We start from the raw sequence: 19,902 nt of genomic DNA on the forward strand, positions 1-19,902 counted from the left end.
CTTTTTCCATTTAGTGTTCTGGCTATTTGTCCATTCCGATGGTGAAGAGGGGCCATAAGAAAGGTCCGATTTAACCCTCCCCACTTTTGTTTGTTTCTCATTGGAGGCTTTATTCGTCAATAGATTTTACAGAAAACTCTTTGTATGTTGACACTCATATGTGAGAAGAAACCCTTCAACAGGAAACAAAGAACCAGGTAGTCCTGTATCCCTAAGACCTAATATAGAAGCTGATATATAGCTGCTTAGTAAGGATTTCCTTAACAAATATGATTAAACTGGGATAGATTTCTATAGATTCCCAGAGTGTTATATAAAAACAAAATATTTTCATATCTATGTACTTACATGTAGTTATATTTACATAAAAACATAAGCCCTTTCTCAAGCAGCTACATTGTCAGTACTGACAGAAGAAACTTCTGAATCCCAGGTGGGTTTTTTGTGTTTTTTTTTTTAAATGAAGTGTAAGTGGTTATTTTTGACAGGAGCCTCTGTAGCCATTTCTTTACAAAAGTGAATTTCTTTGAATTTATCTAATCTATTTCCTATGTGTAGCTTTGTGAAGTAACAAATCAAAACTTTTAATCTCTAGCTATATGTTTTATAATGGTATTTTCTATATTTACATGTTAGTAACTTTATTGAGACCATTTATTTGAAGAGGAGTGTGTTTTCCATTAAGAAAAGATATATTGAGAGGCGCCTGGGTGGCTCAGTTGGTTAAATGTCTGCCTTCGGCTCAGGTCATGATCCCGGGGTCCTGGGATTGAGCCCTGCATCAGGCTCCCTGCTCGGTGGGGGGTCTGCTTCTCCCTCTGCCCTTCACCTTGCTCATGCTCTCTCTCTCTCACTCTCACTCTCTCTCAAATAAATAAATAAAATCTTAAAAAAAGGTATATTGAAATACTGTGCCTGGTAGGAGAATTGAGGCAAAATGACATTTAATGAAACTCTCACATCTCATATAAATAGTATGCCAAAATGAAAACTAGCATCCTAACTGCAGCTTTTCTAGTTATATTAGTTATATTAGTTATATTAGTACAGTGTGACTGTACTAACAGCAAATTAACAATTTCTGTCGTGTGATTTTACTAATAAACTGAGTATTGAAGTTGTTGGACGTACATTTTCATTAGTACCTGTGAAGCGCCTGGAAATATCAGTGAATAACAAGTATGAAAACTTTTAATTTTCAGCTGTTTCATGTTTATACTTAATATACTTTCATCGTAAGATGTGTGAATCACACACACACAAATTCTGTCACAGTGTTTGCATTGAATCATGTGTTTTGCTATACCTTTGGGAGCTGTGTGGAACTTCAGATGACCTCTGTGGCAATGTCATGCTGAGATCAAAAGTAATATGTTCAAGGTTAGATGAACCACTGTGGTGTCTAAGAGAATATATATACACACCCAGAGGCAAGTCTCAGGACAAAATGTCAAGAAGGATTAAGTCCCTGTGTATAACAATTCTTTCTTGGCCGCCCTCTTCTGTAACACTCATTATTACCTGAGAGAGCCAAAAGGGAAAGTACAGAGAACATAGGTTTATGAAATTTGAAATTCTGCTTTTTTTAAAAAAATAATTTTTTATTTTTAGGTCACGACTTTAGAGATGTGGAATTTGCTCATAAATGTCACCTTTGTACCATATTGACCTCACCTTTGTTGGATGGTTTTGTTTCATAAACCGAAGTCTTACTTTAATTATTCAAGGAATGGAGATGTCTTTCCTGGAAATTGTGTGATAGGTTATGCTGAAGCTGAGGTTAGGCTTGTACGCAGGAGTGACGGGGACTTGTTTTCTGCTCTCTGGGGACCCTTGTTGAGAGTGTTGTTGCAGGACTGGCATAGGTAGCCAGAGACACAGAGGAGGAAGCGCACTGCAGCCAGCGCAGGGAGCTAGGCTCATTTCAGTTTAACAGGAACTCCCGCTCGTTAAAGAGCTCAGCACCTGCTCTTGCATCCATTGCCTATTACTCAACAAATCCAGACACCGTCAAATGATGAAGATCTAAATAAAGTTCAAAGTAGCAGCAACACTATTTCAGTGCATAGCAAGTTATATTTGCTAATTTAGTCACTGAAAATCTGCTTTATTAAATGTTCCTTATAGCCTTCATGATTATACAGGATAAACTGCTTATTAAAAACTCTTCAAAGTGGTACATCATTAGCTAAAGAAGCTTTAAATAAAAGTTAAAAATACATCTGTGAAACATTTCAAACGTACCAAAAATGATATGATAGATGCAGGTATGCTTGCTATTAAGAGCAGTCAAAGGCGAAAGATTTATGCAGTCTGAAGAAACGAGTAAATAGTAACATTTTGCTGTTTGTTAGGTCCTGTTCAAAGAGTTCCTGTTTCCTTAAATCTTCAACAATGTTTAGCATTATTGATTTACAATATTTTGCCAATATAGAGAGTATAGATTGCCATTTCATTGTTTTAATTTCTCTCCCCAATATAACTACCTGACAATGAGCATCTTTTTTAATGGGGACAAATTTATTGATCTTTATTTTTATTATGTGCTTTTCGTTTCTTGTGTAAGAAGTCCTTTTCTAATGCCATAAGGATGGTTAAATATATTGCCTTCTAAAAGCTCTACAGTTTTGCTTTTCACATTTCATCATTATTTCATCTGGATCCATATGTGATTTGTTCTAGGCTCTCTTACCTGTTCCCTTGGCCGATTTCTCTATCCCTATTGTAATATACCACACAATTTTAATTACTATACTTTTTAGTAATTACATTGAAATTAAAAGTATTTTGTGTGGAGATTATTTGATATTACTAAATAGAAATATTTTCTTATTTTTTGCAACATTATGAGGCATAGGAGGAACACTGGACCTAAGTTGCTTATGCAAACTAGGTGATATAAATAATTTATTGGAGAAAAATGGTTACCCAGACCCAGTTAAGGGCCAGCCATCCATTGGCCCATATCATGGGGCGGGCACTGTGCTAAATGCTTCATACATAATTATCTCACAAAAACCTTATTAGTATATTAATATGTCCATTTTCCAGACATAGTAATGAGGTGTTTATGGCACTCAGCCTTAGATCTGTTTGACACAAAGCCTGTCTTCTTGACCGTTATGCGTATTGCCCTCCCATATGGGCTCCTCTCCATAGTTTATCTCCCACACAAAAAGAACATATTGTTTTCAACCTGGGTGACTTCACATTGTAGGTGACTCGTTCAAACCTGAGCCTCAATTTGTCTGACATTGACGTTTCATTTCCAATGACCTCTGTTCCTTCTCCATTTCAGCGGTACATCCCCACAGCCACACCTTGGGCCTTGTCATCACCCGGGATCATTCCATTTCTGAAACATTAAGTTCGAGGATCTCTTTCTCACCCCAATCTTAGAAGCTTCCTGCTCCTTGACCCCTCTGATACCTTTCTATTTGTCAGTCCCCTCCTGTGTTTTCTCCCTTGCCTAATCAGCTTAGTTTCCATGGTCCAACATGTGAGACAGTCTTCCATGTTTGAGTCTATCTCTCTTTACTCACCTAGGTGGATTGCAGAGTCCTGCTGAACAAAGTCATTCAAGCACAAAGATTTGTGCCTTTTCAAATGTGGAGAGATTTATATACCCTCCCTATATCTGGCTGATGCGTACTTATACTTTAGTTTCAGCTTAGAGTCTATTTCTCCCTGAAGTCTCCTGTGAGTTCCCTGGGTTAGGTGCTTCTGCTGAGTACTTCCATAGCGACATGTCCAGCATTACCACAGCAATGTCTGACTGTGCGAGAGTGTATGCGTTCCTCTTTGTCCCTACGAGATGCTAAGTGCTTGAAGGGGAGGGACCTTACTTCTTACCCATTATTGCAGCCCTAATACCGCTCATATTTCATTACAAAATGAAACAACCCACATTAAGTTAAGGAACCAACCAAACTTATAGATGAACATGTTTTAAATCTCCGTAGATTCCAAAGTCACATACTCATAGGAAAGTATTTGTAACCTTTCAAAACATTTTCAAACTTGTTTTCTCACTGTTGTGTGAAATCATGATATTTGGTCTTGGCAAAATTTGACAAAAACAGAGGTATATTCTATAAAGATATTTCTGTTTAGGAGAGAGAAAAAGAGAAAGCAATTTGAAAGACGATGGAAAGCTTTATATATCTGGTATACTGGGGAAGTAGCTTATGAGTTTATCTGTTTGAGGAAATAGCCCCTATAGAAATCTTAGAATTTGATATATAATGTACTATTTCTGTTGCTTAGGTGGACACTCTGGATTTTTTTTTAACTTTGTGTTTACTATGCCCTCTTGGATGTTTAATTAACCTTGATAACTAAAAAGCAGAAGTTACTGCCATAACATATTTCTTAGTGGTTAAAGTGCTTGTGAGTACAAAGATCATAAATTGCTAAATTCTTGAAGATAATAAGAAAGAAATATTAATTTGTTTTTCATCACATATTTATTTTTATTTAAATTTTCTTAGTTAACATACAGTGCAAAATTGGTTTCAGGAGTAGAGTTCAGTGGTTCATCACTTACATACAATACCCAGTGCTCATCACCACAAGTGCCCTCCTGAATCCCCATCACCCATATAGCCCATCCCCCACCCACCTCCCTCCATCCTGCTTCAGTTTGTTCTCTGTTGTTAAGAGTCTCTTATGGCTTGTTTCCCTCTCTCCTTTTTTTTTTTTTTCTTTTGCCCCTGCCCATATGTTCATCTGTTTTCTTTCTTAAATTCCACATATGAATGAGATCATATGGTAATTGTCTTTCTCTGACTGACTTATTTCACTTAGCATGATACCCTCTAGCTCCATCCACGTCGTTGCAAATAGCCAGAGTTCATGCTTTTTAATGGCTGAATAATATTCCATTACATGCATATATATATATATATATATATATGTGTGTGTGTGTGTGTGTATATATATATATATCTCATATCTTCTTTATCCATTCACACATATATTTATTTTAAAATTAACACTCAATTCTCATAAAGTAAAAATTTCTCTTGAAAATTAAATCATTCCTTGTTACCAAGTTTTAACCACATGCCAGGCACTGTGCTTGAGGTTAATAAAACAAAGATGAATGATTTACACAGTGTCTACTTTAAAGACAAAAATAATTCTTTTGGGATTTTGTAATGAATAAAATCTATTTTTCTATAAAGAGTTAAAAAATTTTTACAGAAAAAAAAGATAGGAACTCTGCTGTCACAACTTCTACTTCCTAGCCTCAAAGGGCAAACTAGGATATCCTTACTGTTGGAACTTGAAAACAAATTCTGTAACTAGGTTTTCAAAAGAGTTATAGGTCCAAGGGAGATGGAAACAGGGGCCTCAACAAATGTTTATTGAATTTATTGAACAGAGTTACTAATTTATGTTACTCCACAGAGCCAATGCCAATATACGGATTTATGCCTGCTTTTTGCCATACTTGAGCTCAATCAGACCTCTTTGCTCTGACTTCGTTAATACTAGGTACTCAATGCATGTATATTGAAATAATTATTTTGGTACATATTAGGTTCAACCATAGAAAATTGTCCTTTTGCACTTAAAAAAACACTCAGCAGCAGCCAGTTCCTATGGTTCAACCCAGGATATATCCCACTGCTATGATGAGATGAACACCGAGATACTGGCAAGGAAAGAGACATTTTGTTCATTGTCTGGAGGAGTTTGTCTTAATTAAGAAGCGAGAAACATCTAAATGAAGTGATCAGGCTCTGTCCAAGAACTCAGGAGAAGGGCATTTTTAGGGTCAGCCATTTTCCTGGTGTATAAAGTTAGTGAGAAATCAGTGGTTTGGTTTTAGAATTAAGTGTCCTATTAGTAGATTATGTGTTATATTCAGGTGTTTTTGTAGACTGTAATTGCATGTGAACTTTGTGTTAAATGTCACTGGTATATTGAGAAGTAAGGCAAAACTAAAAGTTCTATTTTAGTATATTGCATTCTAGATGATTCATAACTTCTTGGCACAATTTCTTAATATTTTAACATTTGTAGTTTTCTTTGTAGTCTACATTCTATGCTTTAATAATTACTACTTTTATATTTTTTATTATATCCTTAGGATGGGGGTTCCATTTCATTTTTATTATTTTTCAGATGATTGGAAGCAACTGTATGTCTAACCATTTAAATAGCTTATTATGCTAAATTTGAACAAGTTGAAACCATAATTCTGATACCTAGGGTTGATGAAAGAAGCTTTTTGTGTAGGAAAAAAAAAGATAGGAAGCTAAAAATTCAAGGAGAGAATAACACCTTAAGGAAAGTAAGAACAGAAAAAAAAAAAAGACCAGAGAATAGTATTGAATTGATAGGAGAAGGAGAAAAAAAATGAAGACTTGGAAGAGCAAAGTATACATACACACAATCCCTGAAGTCAGTATATTCTACCTACTTATCCAAATATCTTTTTTTTTCATTTCCAAATATCTTGAAAGATTAAAAGGGACAAAAGCTTATAGGCAAATACCTTAATTTTTTGGTATTCCCAATCAATTTATAGGAAGGAAGTAAAATATATAGTCACAGTTTGATAATCCCAAGGCTGTAGAGGTTTTGAAATGAAATCTCTGAACTTCCTATAATAGTTTGATGGGTCTGTTGTTGCTTACTAGCATTCCCCAATTTTTTTTTTTTTTTAAGATTTTATTTCTGGGGCGCCTGGGTGGCTCAGTTGGTTAAGCAACTGCCTTCGGCTCAGGTCATGATCCTGGCGTCTCGGGATCAAGTCCCGCATCGGACTCCCTGCTGAGCAGGGAGTCTGCTTCTCCCTCTGATCCTCCCCCCTCTCATGTTCTCTCTGTCTCATTCTCTCTCAAATAAATAAATAAAATCTTTAAAAAAAAAAAAAAAAGATTTTATTTCTTTATTTGACAAAGAGAGACACAGCGAGAGAGGGAACACAAGCAGGGGGAATGGGAGAGGGAGAAGCAGGCTTCCCGCGGAGCAGGGAGCCCGATGTGGAGCTCGATCCCAGGTGCCCCTAGCATTCCCAAATATTTTGAATCTGATTCTTTCCCAGCTTCTGTGGGGAAAGGTGGTGATTTATTCATTAAGTATTAAGATCGGAAATAATTATGTATAAGGTTTCCATAATCTTCCCTTTCCTAGTCAACCCAGGATTACACCCTTACTAGGTGATCGGTGTTGAGAAGAACATCATTTTTTGCTTTTAACTAGCTATGTGCATTGGTGGGAAATGCGCATAGTTTTATATGTAAATGAAAATGTTTGAGTAAATTATCCTAAGAACTTTCTTTGGTAGAGTCACTATTCATGCTAGTGCATAGTGTTTCCGTTGTCAGAACACTGTTATTTCAAAAGAATACACAACACGGTGGGGTTTCTGTTATCGTTCCCTCTCCTTACTATATATAGATAGTGTTAAGAAGGAATGTTCCTGAGAAGGGGACAGTGTTTTCCGTGTATGTATATTCTTATCTAAATATGTTGGTTGTTGATCTTTGGCCCCAGTGAAAAGGAATATAAACAAAAATTTTACCACATTCAAATGAAGATACACAGCCAGCCTCCTCCTATGAAATATCACTGGTTTTGAGCAATAGTTATACATTCATTTGATTTCAAACTGATACATTTATCTACTCAATCTGCTCACATACAAATATATAAGATTGTAACTACATGGTATCTGACTTGAATTACTTTTTCATTTCAGAAAAAGGTTAAGGAGGGGAAAAAAAAAATCAAGGTAAACAACAGGGGAGAGACTAAACCTCAGAGCTCCCTGCCAGCTATTGTGATGGCCTTGGATCCTGTTTGGAAGTGGGCTCATACAAGTTTATAAAGACTTAGCAGGTTGGATATTCTTCCAAGTTAATAATTTCATTATAGTGCCATTTTGTAAAGAGGAAATGGCTCTTCTACTCTTCTGTTGTCCTATTTGAGAAGTTTATTATAGAAGAATGTTTATAAGAAGGGTAAAGAGATTGTGCAAGCTATGTGCATTTTTATGTAGATTTGTTGATTGTTGTTCTCTGATCTAAGGGCTCCTGGCCTCAAAAAAAAAAAACCAAAAACAAAACTGGCATATTGAAATGATGGTCTAGAAACATTTGCTTTCTCTGAAACTTTGCCAGTCAGTGATACCAATGCATATGCTCTTCATTTTAATGTATAAATCAATAAACCGTATCTGTACACATCTGAATCTTTTGGGAATACAACTAAATTTGTACCCTACTGCTCAAGCAAGTGTATCACAGGAAGGAGGGAGGTTGAGAGAAAACAGAATAATGGAGAAGGGCCAGGGGAATGGAAGGGATGAGACTAGAACACACTGTTTTAGAAAGTATATGCTACTTTCTGTGTTAGAACTTGTGTTATTTTATGCCAATTAAGCAATTGAGCATATAGTAATAAAGTATTTTTCCCATAAATGATGCAAGTTACCTAACTTAAAGAATATTTAGGATGAGTATAAATTATTAAGAGAGTCATTATTAAGGACTTTTCAGGAATATGTTCACAATTTTGTACATTAAAAATTTCATTTCCTGCAAAATTTCAGTTACATGTAGCCTATTGATAGTTATAGGTAAAAACACAAATGAATATAGTTAAAAGCAAGTCAAAACTAGTGATGAAATCATAGTTTGTCCAACAAAAACTGAACATTTTTATTAAAAGCTAAATTTGATTATGAAAACGTTTATCATGCAGACGTAGGCAGTACAAATATATAGAAAAGGAGTGGAGACCTAAAGGGGTAAACAAATCACTATATGAATTATAAATTAGGGTTCATAATATAGACTCTCTTGAGTGTGCCCACTTGCTCAGGGTGTTTAAGCAACTACAAAAAAGGTCAGTTATGATGAAAAACAGTGTACAAGGGTGAGATTGGAACAAGATGATTGGAGCATTATCAGGGGCCAGGAAATATATGGTCTGGTAGGTTTGGTCCAGGAGCTCAGATTTAATTCTTAGTGCAGTGGGAAGAGTTTTAAATAGAATGCTATTATAGAATTTATATTTTTAAAAAAAGTTATTCGTATGGCTATGTGAAGGACAGTCGAGCATCCTAAGAGAGTGGATTAGGAAAGGTCAATTTGAAAGTTAATGCTTGAATGAGCGGTAGAAATAAAGATGGAAAGAAATGGTTGATGAGAGAGCCATTTTGGAGGTGTGATCTAGTGTGTGTGTGTGCGCATGTTTGGAAGGGTGGCTCCTAGGGAAGAAGAGCTAACCATTTTTCTTTCTTCCAAAAAAGTTCATTGAGATAAAGAACATAATCTTTGTCACCAAGGTGGTCACAGTCTAGCATACATAAACTCTGCAGAAACCGTACGTAGAGATGCTTCTGTCCTAGTATGTATGTTTTGTACTGGCTAAGGAATTTTGGTGCAATAAGTGGTGGTAGAGCAGTGAGCATGAACATCTAAGAGAGCATCTGTTTAAGGCACTTAACCCATGCTTAAGAGAATGGTGGTAGTTTTCTCAGCAGGAGTGATATTTGAATCTCAAAGAACAAGAGGAGTAAGTCACATTGTTCCCCTCCTGGGTGTGGCATGAGCTGGGTGTGCAGATAACAGCAAGTAGAGCCAGGAAGAAGATGTAGCATGTTAATGAGCACCTTCGACCTATTCAGTAAATTTCAAAAAAATTCAACAGGATACATGTATGAAAGGAGTGATAAAATGAGGTAGACCATCAAGACTACATATATCAATTTTGAATTTCATTAATTGCTTTCCTGCAATGTCACTGACCATTTTTCTGTCCCTCAGGTACTTCAAGCTCATTCCAACCTCAGGCTTCATGTTTATTGTTCAAATTGCCTGTTAAATCCCCCCCACACACCCCCTCCCAAATGATTACTGCTTTCTCCTCAGGTTTTAGGATTTCTTCTCCTAAGAAACCTCCCACCTTCAGCCATACACACAACCTGGTCACTCTCTAATCCAGTACCTGTTTCTAAATGATTCCTTATAATACATCTATATAGTATTATCATATCCATTTGATTTTATTTGTTGTCTCTGCTAAAACATGAACTTTTGAGGGAGGAACGTGTCAGTCTTATTTACAGCTGCATTCCCAGTACCTAAGTCAGTACCTGCACATGCAAGACCTGTAAATACTTGTTGAATAAATGAATGAATTCATTGAATGAAGAATGAAAACTAGGTTATTGCAAAGTGCCTTTAATCATTTTTGCTTATACTTTATCTTATCCCTTAGATATACTTTAGGACTGGACTGTTAAAGTTTTAGTGTGGTTGCAAGAAAGAAACATGCTCTGTTGCTTTGGGGACAGGGGTTTCTGCTAGAAGGGTAAGAAAATGGCCCAGGACATCTTACCAATAGTCACTCCAGTCACTCCTTTCCTTGAAGGGGAGGAGTACAGCAGGCTTTATGGGACTTTTTCAGGACCAACAGTTCTGGAAACTAGTGATCCCAGTCACCTCTTCTCAGGAGTCAGAAACCATGGTTCCTTGCTGACTTAATATTTATCTGCATCCTGCTTTCATGTTCTATAGGAGCAAATACGATTGGCTTGTTTCTCACTTTCCATTGAGGACTGCCCCTTCGGACTGTCTCCTTTCAAGCCTCCTCACATGTTCAGCAGCTTTATTGCAACCTTTGGCTTAATCATGAACCTCCCTGATGGACTCAGGTGTTGTCATAATAGCAGAATGATGTGGTTTACGTGATTAAAACTTTCTGTAGAAAGAACCGCATGTGGCTACTTGCCCACAGATCCACAGAACTGCGTGTGGACGTGTCAGGCACTGAGAGTACCATCGATTGTCAAGCCCAGTGCATTTTGTTCTGGTCATTGAGGAGATTTGAAGCCCTGTCTTTAGAATATACCAGCAGGACTCTTTACTTCCTCCTAGAATTCACCTAATCCTGGGGAGCACACAATCTTTTACCACTTGAAGGGGGAGTTCTACCTCCTCTTCTCCTGCTCCCCAAGATAATGCTGGACACCCAGCCGGGATTCAGATAATCCCCAAACATGTATCAGTGCCTATAGGAGATGTCTTCTCTGCCACAGTCCTGGTCCCTGCAGGTTCCAGATGATTGATGAGTCTTCAGCCAGGAGGACTGAACTAGCAGTTGGTGTATAGGGTTCTAGTTACAGTTCTGCTTCTCGCTAGCTGTTTGACTTCAGACATTGTTATTTACCACTTTGAATCTTAGTTTTATAAGGTAGAAGATGAGCTGGTTGGAGTAGTTTGTTATGTTCTTACTTTGAAATTGTGTGATTGTGTTCTTTTTTCTATCTTCAAAGATGTTGAGATAGCTCAGGCTGTGTTTTTCAATTGGCCTCCCCACACCCCTAGGTCGTGGTCATTTTGCAGGGGTCTGACAAATACAAGGCACAGTCTTGTAGAGCTTTAATCTTAAGGATTTTAGGGAAACATTTCTTTTCACTAAAGCGCACATATTTGTTGGAACAGAATATTAAATTTGTGTGGATTTTAAAATAACACATGAAATTTTGTATTGATTTTGTATTTGGTAGCCTATAAAATCTTTTTAGTGAATGAAGAAAAAAAAAACTTTCAAAAGGTGTTATATGTTTCATCCCTGATTTACTAATACTCCTATAAGTAGTGCCAAAGAGTGCGTAGTCAGTGTTTATAAAGTCGAAGGAATGTATCTCTGTCTGATCCTTGTTTTTATAAGAGGAGTGACAGTGCTCTTTCCCTCATCTGATTCATCATTGTTTATAAAAGGGAAGAGTAGCCTTCTCTGGGTGAAAATTTTTGAAATCATTGATAGGGAGTGTTCCCTTTGTGAACAGTTAGTTCTTTAGACCAGTTTGTTTTCCACCAAATTGTCTGTTTCTGTTGTAACACATGGTTTCCATTATAAGGCTCCTTTTGCTTCTCTGTGAAGACCAACGAGTGAATGAAAGTGCACTGCTTAGTTGGAAAGAGCCCTAGGAGATGTGGTGGGCAGGGGAAGCCCAGCATCCTAGCTACCTAAATTGTGAGCTGCTCGTTCTGCTCAGCCTGGTCATCAGACACGATTGTTCAGTTGTGAACTTCTATCAGGAAGAGCCCAGACATTAATGTAAAGAGGATTTAGCTGGCAACATGTTGTTTCGCTGTAGCTTTCTCAAAAGCAGGTTTGGAACCAGTGGTTGTTGGTCATGATGTAATGGCTCATGTAGCCACAAAGTGTGATTCCCAAACCTAGCTAGGATTTGGAAACCACACCTAGGAAACTTATAGAAACATGTGATATATATTTCAGAGTTCTGAAGACATACAAAAAACATTCCCTGAAATGTTTATAGATAGGCGTATTTTGAAAAATTTCCCCCTGGACAAGAGCCCATGCCCAGTTGTACTGTGTTTGAGTTCAACTGCCTTGTCAGTAGATTGTAGGCTCTTTGAGGGCAGGAGGCATGTCCTTGTTCTGTTGTCAATCCACCATGCCCAGAACTCATGGAATGCTCAGGACATTGAAGAAATGAATGAATATGTGATGCTTGTAATCAGCTGCCCAGGATAAACCAACTACATTCTCTGACATCTTGTAGAATTAATTATTTTTTGATGTGGCTGTGTTTAGATTTTAAATTAGGCCTCAGATGTGAAAGGCCAGCACATTACTGACAGCCCATTTATCTAGTACATAGCACTCTTCTCTAAGTTATCGCCCAGGGAAGCCCGTTGCATTAGGACAATGATATCAGCATCGTGTATAAATGCTAATCTACATTGTGGCCATCACTCTTTTTTAAAAGCCAAGTGGTTGATAGTGGTACAGTAGGCTGTTCACTGAGGTTTGAGGGTTTATGTGAAAATTGTCAGTGAAATAGTTTATATCTGGCAAACTTTCAAATATGGTTCTACTTAGAAATAACTTTAAAAAATTATTTTTAAAAAAATTTCTTGGCATGTGTCATTCTTAGTGGCATTGGATTCAAATCTGGAAGGAAATCTTCAGATCCCCTTTCACTTACATATTGTTCTGGAAAACTCTAGCATGCCTTGTAATTACATTGGCTTCAGTTTTATTTAACTGGAACCTGATAACTATTACTAGAGTATAGCCATAATTTTAATATTGCTGATTCTTCAGTTTGTTAATTCTTCATGCTTAAGATGACTTGGGGACCTTGTCTGATTTAAGACTAAGTATAATGACTAGTGTGAACAAAAGTTAAAGGGCAAAACTGTCCAGAAGTTATATATCAAGGATGTGTAGTTAGCTGTACAGCAAAGCATTTGTTGTAGGGAATGAAACAAGCTAAAATAACATTTGGCAGAAGCGCTAATTAGTCTTAGCCATTTTAATTATATTCCTTTAGATAAAGATAAGTGATTAAAGTTTTGGGAACTTCCTACATTGCTTAGCTGTACATGTTGAAATTATATATGATTATTTTGCATTTAATATCTGAAGGCCGTTGCATGATAAATTTTCAGATTTTGATGGGCAGCCCTCTAACTGTACCAACGTATCCATTATAAATGCTGTTCTGGAGCAGAAAGAAACTAAACAATGCTTGGGTCTGTGTTTACCCAAGAGGAAAGAAGCAGCTTTCTGGATGAGTTGTGATTTTATAATATAATGGAATTTATATTTTTAAAATCAGTTTTTAGAATAACTTTTGGTTATTTATTTCTGATTGGTCATAGTTAATGAGGGAAACTGTCATCTACTTTTGTAGATTTATAACATTTTGCATCTCAGAATTCCTTGAAGTATGGATAGCTAAAGGAAAATATGAATAACCAGGGATTTTAAGCCTGAACAAATTTTGAAAGGTTAATCTATAAAAAGGAGATTTGCCTTCAGCATAACTCCAGATGGAAGGAGGCAGGTCAATGGAGAGAAGTTACACAGGGATTTTGGAGTAAATTTTAGATAGAGCTTGTTAATAAACTATACCCGACAATGAGTTATCATAAGGACATGTAGTGAATGTTCTGTGCTGGACATTTTTAAAGAGAGGTTAGAACCTGTCAGGAATATTTTATAAGGAGAGAAGAAAACCTGCAGTAAATCAACACTAAATGGCTATTTGAAATAGGAGTATGTGTACATCTAATTTCTTCTCCATTCTTGATCTCATTTATGAGGTGGGATGCCTGCTGTGGGATTAGATTGTGTTAACAATTATACTGATGGTTGAGTGCTGACATGAAGTTTAACCCATTCTCTCTTCTTATTTTAATTGCATTTTTATCTATCCATTAATGGGATTATGTTCACCTTCTTAGCAATGTTACTGTGTCTTTCTTTCTTTTTTTTTTTTAAATAAAAGGAAGGAATGTAAGCCATTCATAAGACCAGTATCATAGAACTCCTATTATATGCAAGCACCAGAGGCAAGGTCAAGGTGTCAGAATTCATCATGTCACAGTGGCCTTACTCGATCCCTTTTATTCTTTGATCTCTGGAGCCCTGTTGCCCTGATGACAGATCATCCTGAAATGGGAAGTGCTGACATATCAGAAATAAATAGCCAGAGATTATTCTAACAAATGACTAAAAAATATAAATTCCATTATAAACTCCTAACTCATTCCACAAAAAAAAATATGAATCAAATAAACGCTGTATTTTGAAAGTCACTTATGGCTGAATTCAGGTTAGTAGCAATGTCTTCTTGGCAATTACCCGGGCTCAACCATCATTCTTGGCAAAGGTCACACAGTTTTGTTTTAAGAATGAGGTCAGCAACATACCTTATGCTAGTGTGCTCCTAGATCAACTTCCCAAATGAAGTTCATAACCAAGAAGAAAGTCATAGCAGAAGAGATACAGTAAATGAAAAAATTAGCAATAAGTAAGACTGTAAAAATCAAGTCCATCATTTCAAAGATGACTTAGTTCTAGGTAAGTTTTAAGACTACTGAGGTCTCGTTTCCTGACCAGAGTATATTAATATATGTAAGACTTTAAATTTTAGAAAGGATTTTAGTAGGCCATGTGTAATGGGCATTGCAGTCCATCAAAAAAGATAAATGAGGCAGCATTGTTCCATGCCTTACATTTCACAGCCTTCTTTGTTGCCTGGGTATGCCATATATTAATCCCTAATTTGTATTTGGTTGGTGAAATGTCATTAATTTTTTTCCCCTAGATACTCTACCCGTTTCCAGGCATTTTCTTGAGAATGGCCTAACTTGGGCATGTTGGCAATCATAGAACTGTTGTTTCCATCACGCACTGCTTGATTTTGTCTTGGTGGGTCTTGGCCACAGAGACAACCGCGGGGAAGGCCAGAGCCCTTCCAAGCCCTTCACTGGTCCCAGTCTCTGAGGCCACATCAGTTATTTCAGGTTTAAAAACTCTTGTTTCTTGCCTTCAGCCTTTATTTTAAAACTGACATAAAAGCAAAATTATCAAGGGAGCCTACTGAATGAAATGCTTTCCTTGACTTAAAAATGCTCCATAAAACTGGGGCTAACAACAACTCTGGCCCCCAACATGGAACAACTATCATTCAGACCAGACTCTGTTTAAAAAAATTCTACTTTAGACTGCATTCTCTTCCATCTTTTGAACTTCTAAATCAGTTGTGCGCAGGAAATATTTAGGTTTCATATAAAATAACAGCAACTTGATAGAAAGCATAAAATAAGCTCTTTCTCTCCTCATGGCATATACAACAGTGTGTTGAGATCAAGTCTGATAAACACTTGACTGAGTTCTGTCGAGTGAGTGTTGTTTTTGGGAAAGACAATAAAGTCTGCTGTTTGCGTAAGGGCCCCACCTTATAGCATCTGGTCGGGAAACACTCCACGAAAGATGTGGGATGAAAGTCATCCCTCCAGGGGTTCTGGGGCACAAAGGGGAGCTGTAGCAACTTGTAACATGTCTTAGCAGCTACAGCCGCTAAATTGGGGTGAAGGGCCCAACGTTTTCCAGTCCTCCTGCCTTCTGATGGATGGGTGTATAAGAAAGTGTTAACTAAGTTCTGCCTAATTTACAGCCGCACTTGTTTTCTCCCATCTGGGGTGGTTGTTGAAAAAAGGATTGTGAGGACTCCATTAAATTGTTTGCAGGAGCATTCCATGTAGATATTGAGGTCTGTGTAACCCGGACAACGTTTTCTAGGTAACTCGGACATCTAGAACTGAATGACCATCACACATGCTCCTCCTCTGTCAGGCGCAGCATTTCCAGCCAGTTACAGCTTTACTGTGGTCAATCATTAGAATAGAGAGTCTTGACGTGTAATAAGCAATGGCTTGAGTTCCTGAATGTACACCAAATATCATGTTTGAGTGCTCTCACTCACAGGAGGGAGCATCTTACCTCTAAATGAAAAGGTGACTGTGAAGTTGTCCATTTGTGACCAATATTGGTGTAGTTAGGCCTGCGTGCAATTGAAGCTGTTCTCAAAAATGAAATATTGAACTGAGGCATTCATTGCATGTTCTTCGAAATACAAAGAAAAAGGATGGACCTGTATTTCAAGTGTTGTTGATGCTATTGGCTTAGACATGTTCCCTTTATTGGGTCTGTTTTGCAAGCCTAAATTTGAGCCTGAAGAATTTCTCCATATAAATGTCTTAAGTATTGCAGTGGCACATCCATCACCTTTTTGCTTTTGAATTACAAAGATAACCTTAAGATATGAGCCGTATACTGGGCACTGTGATACATACACAGAAAGGGTGAGCCTCCTTAGTGATGAAATCAGCCAGTGCCCAAGAGGAAAGTAATAGGCAGAAAGGATAGAGTTGATGAAAAAATTGATTCTTTTCTATTAAACTGTACGTGATGTGTTTTTTATGAAGCAGGCATCAGCTGAAAGAAATATTTTTTCAACTAAAAAGAGATTGATGGTGAGGCAGAGGCAAAGTATGTAAGGGATTAGGGGATAAATATGTGTCTTATTCCATTACCTTCTCAAATAATAAGAAGGTTGAAAAGCATTCCATTGTAGTTACTTCAAATGTTTACTTGGCCTTGGTGCTATTAAACCTTTTTAATGTTAATGGCCTTGTTTTTATTTTAAAGTACTTTCAGGCTTCACATGTCATTATTTTCTCAATTCTAAAAGTTGTGTTGCTTATTTTCAGGTTTACCAAAGATGCAGGTCATTAAGAACTATACTGGAGCACCACCGCCAGCTCTTCATGAAGGACCCCCACTGCATATCCAGGCAGGGGATACAGTTGAACTTTTGAGAGGAGATGCACACAGTCTGTTTTGGCAGGTACAATCCAAATGGCAGCGGTTTGGTTTGGTTTTTGTTCTTACTTAATGGATGATTTATTGCTGCTTAAAGAATAAAGCTCTTTCTTTAGAAAGTGACTGCACGCTTTCAGCTTTAGAAATTTTACATGAGGTGGGGGAAAATATTTTTTATTAGCCTTCCCATGTTTACCAATGCCAAAGTGGTGGTGAACATTAGAACACTAAAGAAAAATAGGATCAGTGCTGTGAATCATAATTACCATTTTTATTAAAAATTCATACTTTGCCAGAGCATTTTTTCCAAACCTAGGACCTGTGGGGGTATGATCTAATTTGCATTGCTTTAACATATTAACGGTTCATTTCAGGGAACCACCTAATTAACTTGCCAGTGGCCATTTCTGGCCATATTTGATTTGTGCCTACCCACAGAAATACTGAAGTTCTCAGAGGTGCTCTGGGCATTATTCATGAAATGTATGAAATGTGAAAAGTAAGTGAGCATACTGATGTTTGCTGGTGATGAAATCTCTCTTGTCCAGTAAGCCTATATTTGGTTGAAGGACTGTGTTAGGCGAGGGCAATATGGAATAGTGTTAAGATTTGATGAAGCTGGATGGTAGAACATTGCTGTTCACGAAAGTATTCTCTATTTACATGCGTGTGTTAGAAATATATCCCAATAAAATTAAAGGGTTCGTTAAAAATCTATTGTGTGTTGAGGGAAAAGGGCGTGGGCTTAAGAAAAAGATTAGCACATAAGTGAAATTTGGTTAGGGGTGGAGAGAGCAGGGAAGAACTAGTGGATAATAATCCATTGTGTACATGTATAAATGATAGTTATTTTGTTGGCTTAAAACTATTTATGGTCTGCCATTTTGTTACAGATGAATGCTCCTAGATTGAACGTTTATCTCCAAGCACTGTAGCCAATGCTGTGGCCAATGAGTTTTCCAAAACTCCATTATTCTTCTTTAGTAGCCTACCCTTCTCATACCTCGTTCTTTCCAAAAGTGGAAGAGATAGAATGGCGGACTGAAATTCTACCCACTCTTCAGTCCAGTCCTGCACATTCCACCCCAAAACAAAACATAATTGCATTTGTACCTGTAAGATTCCTCTTATTCAAGACTTCTTTTTCTTCGTGGTTTTTTCATCCCACATTTCATCAGCTGGCTCTTGACTCCTACATTTTCAACTCCATTCTCTCCACTAGCTCCTTTTCTGTGGCAAATAAATATACTTAAGCTCCTCCCATCTTAAAACACATTAACTCAACCTTCTGTCTTGTTATGTTAGTGTGGAGACTCCCTCTTCCAGTCTCAAAACTAAACTTCTTGAGAGAGTAATCTGTACTTGGTCTCTCCCTCCTTATGCCCTATTTATAATGTAGTCCCCTGCAGAAACTACTCCTACTTGGATCACTAATGCCACTTAAAAAAAAAGTGTTGGAATACATAATACACTGCACATATTTGAGTGTATAATTTGGTAAGTTTTGACAAATGAATATACAAGTGAAACCATCACTAATCAAGGTGATAAAAACCAGCCCCCAAAGTTTTTGTGTGTGCCCCTTTATAATTTCCCCCTCCTGCTTCTACCTGTTGCCCTTCCTCAATCCCCAGGCAAGCACTGTTCTGCTTTCAGACTATGAGTTTGCATTTTTCAGAATTTTATAGAGTACATAAAAAAAAAAGAATTTTATATAGTGCATCATATAGTATATATTAGTTTTTGTATGGCTTCTTTCACTCATCATAATTATTTTGAGATTAAACCATGTCTCTTTGTGTAACAATAGTTATTTTTTTTAAACCACTTTATTGATTGTATAATTGGAATACAAAAAACTATATACATTTAACGTATGCAACTTGACAGACTTGGAGATAAGTATAAATCCTTGAAGCCATCACCACAGTTTATGCCGTAAACCTATCCTTCACCTCCAAAAGTTTCCCCCTGCCCTCTTCATTTATTTTTTTATATAATAGCATTTAAGATCTAGCCACTTAGCAGATTTTTAAGTACATAATACAGTATTATTAAATACAGACTCTATGCTGTACAGTAGATTGCTAGGACTTACTCATCTTGCACAATTTGAACTTTGTACCCTTGGACTAATACTGCCCCATTTCCCCTTTACACCGGCCCCTGGCAACCACCGTTCTGTTCTCTATTTCTGTGTGTTTGACTATTTTAGATTTTTCACATCGGTAAGTATAGGCAAGGTACAGAAGTAACCCAATGTCCCTCAGTGATGTGTGTGTGTGTGTGTGTGTGTTTGTATACACATATACACACAATGGGATATTACTCAGACTTCCAGAAGAAGGAAATCCTGCCATTTGCAAAAGTGTGGAAGAACTTGAAGGATGTTATGCTAAATGAAACAAGTTCTTTCTTCATATTGCTTATTATTATTCTATGTATGGGTATAGCACAATTTATCCTTTAGCCTATTATGACCGGTTTGGGGCTATTACAAATAAAGCTGCTATGAACTTTCAAGTATAAGTCTTTATATGGACATATGCTTCATTTTTAGGTAAATACTGAAAGGGGAATGGGTGGATCACATGTAGATATATGTTTAACTTTTTGAGAGATTACCAAACTATTTTTCTAAGTGATTTGACTATTAACAGTCCAATAAGGGAGAAGGAGAAAGAAAGAATCTCAAGCAGACTCCCCATTGAATGCGGAGCCTGAGGCAGG

General features: G+C 37.1%; 1 protein-coding gene across 1 annotated transcript in view; it reads left to right on the top strand.

The window, feature by feature from the left end:
* Window positions 1-19,902, top strand: part of VAV3 (vav guanine nucleotide exchange factor 3) — a 359,106-nt gene that overhangs the window by 272,534 nt on the left and 66,670 nt on the right. Inside the window, exon 20 of the mRNA XM_032422283.1 lies at window positions 17,061-17,197. Coding sequence (XP_032278174.1) covers window positions 17,061-17,197 — 137 coding nt within the window. The remainder of the gene's footprint in view (window positions 1-17,060; window positions 17,198-19,902) is intronic.

This window comes from Phoca vitulina, unplaced genomic scaffold, assembly GCF_004348235.1.
Source record: "Phoca vitulina isolate PV1807 unplaced genomic scaffold, GSC_HSeal_1.0 scaffold2, whole genome shotgun sequence".
NCBI lineage: Eukaryota > Metazoa > Chordata > Mammalia > Carnivora > Phocidae > Phoca > Phoca vitulina.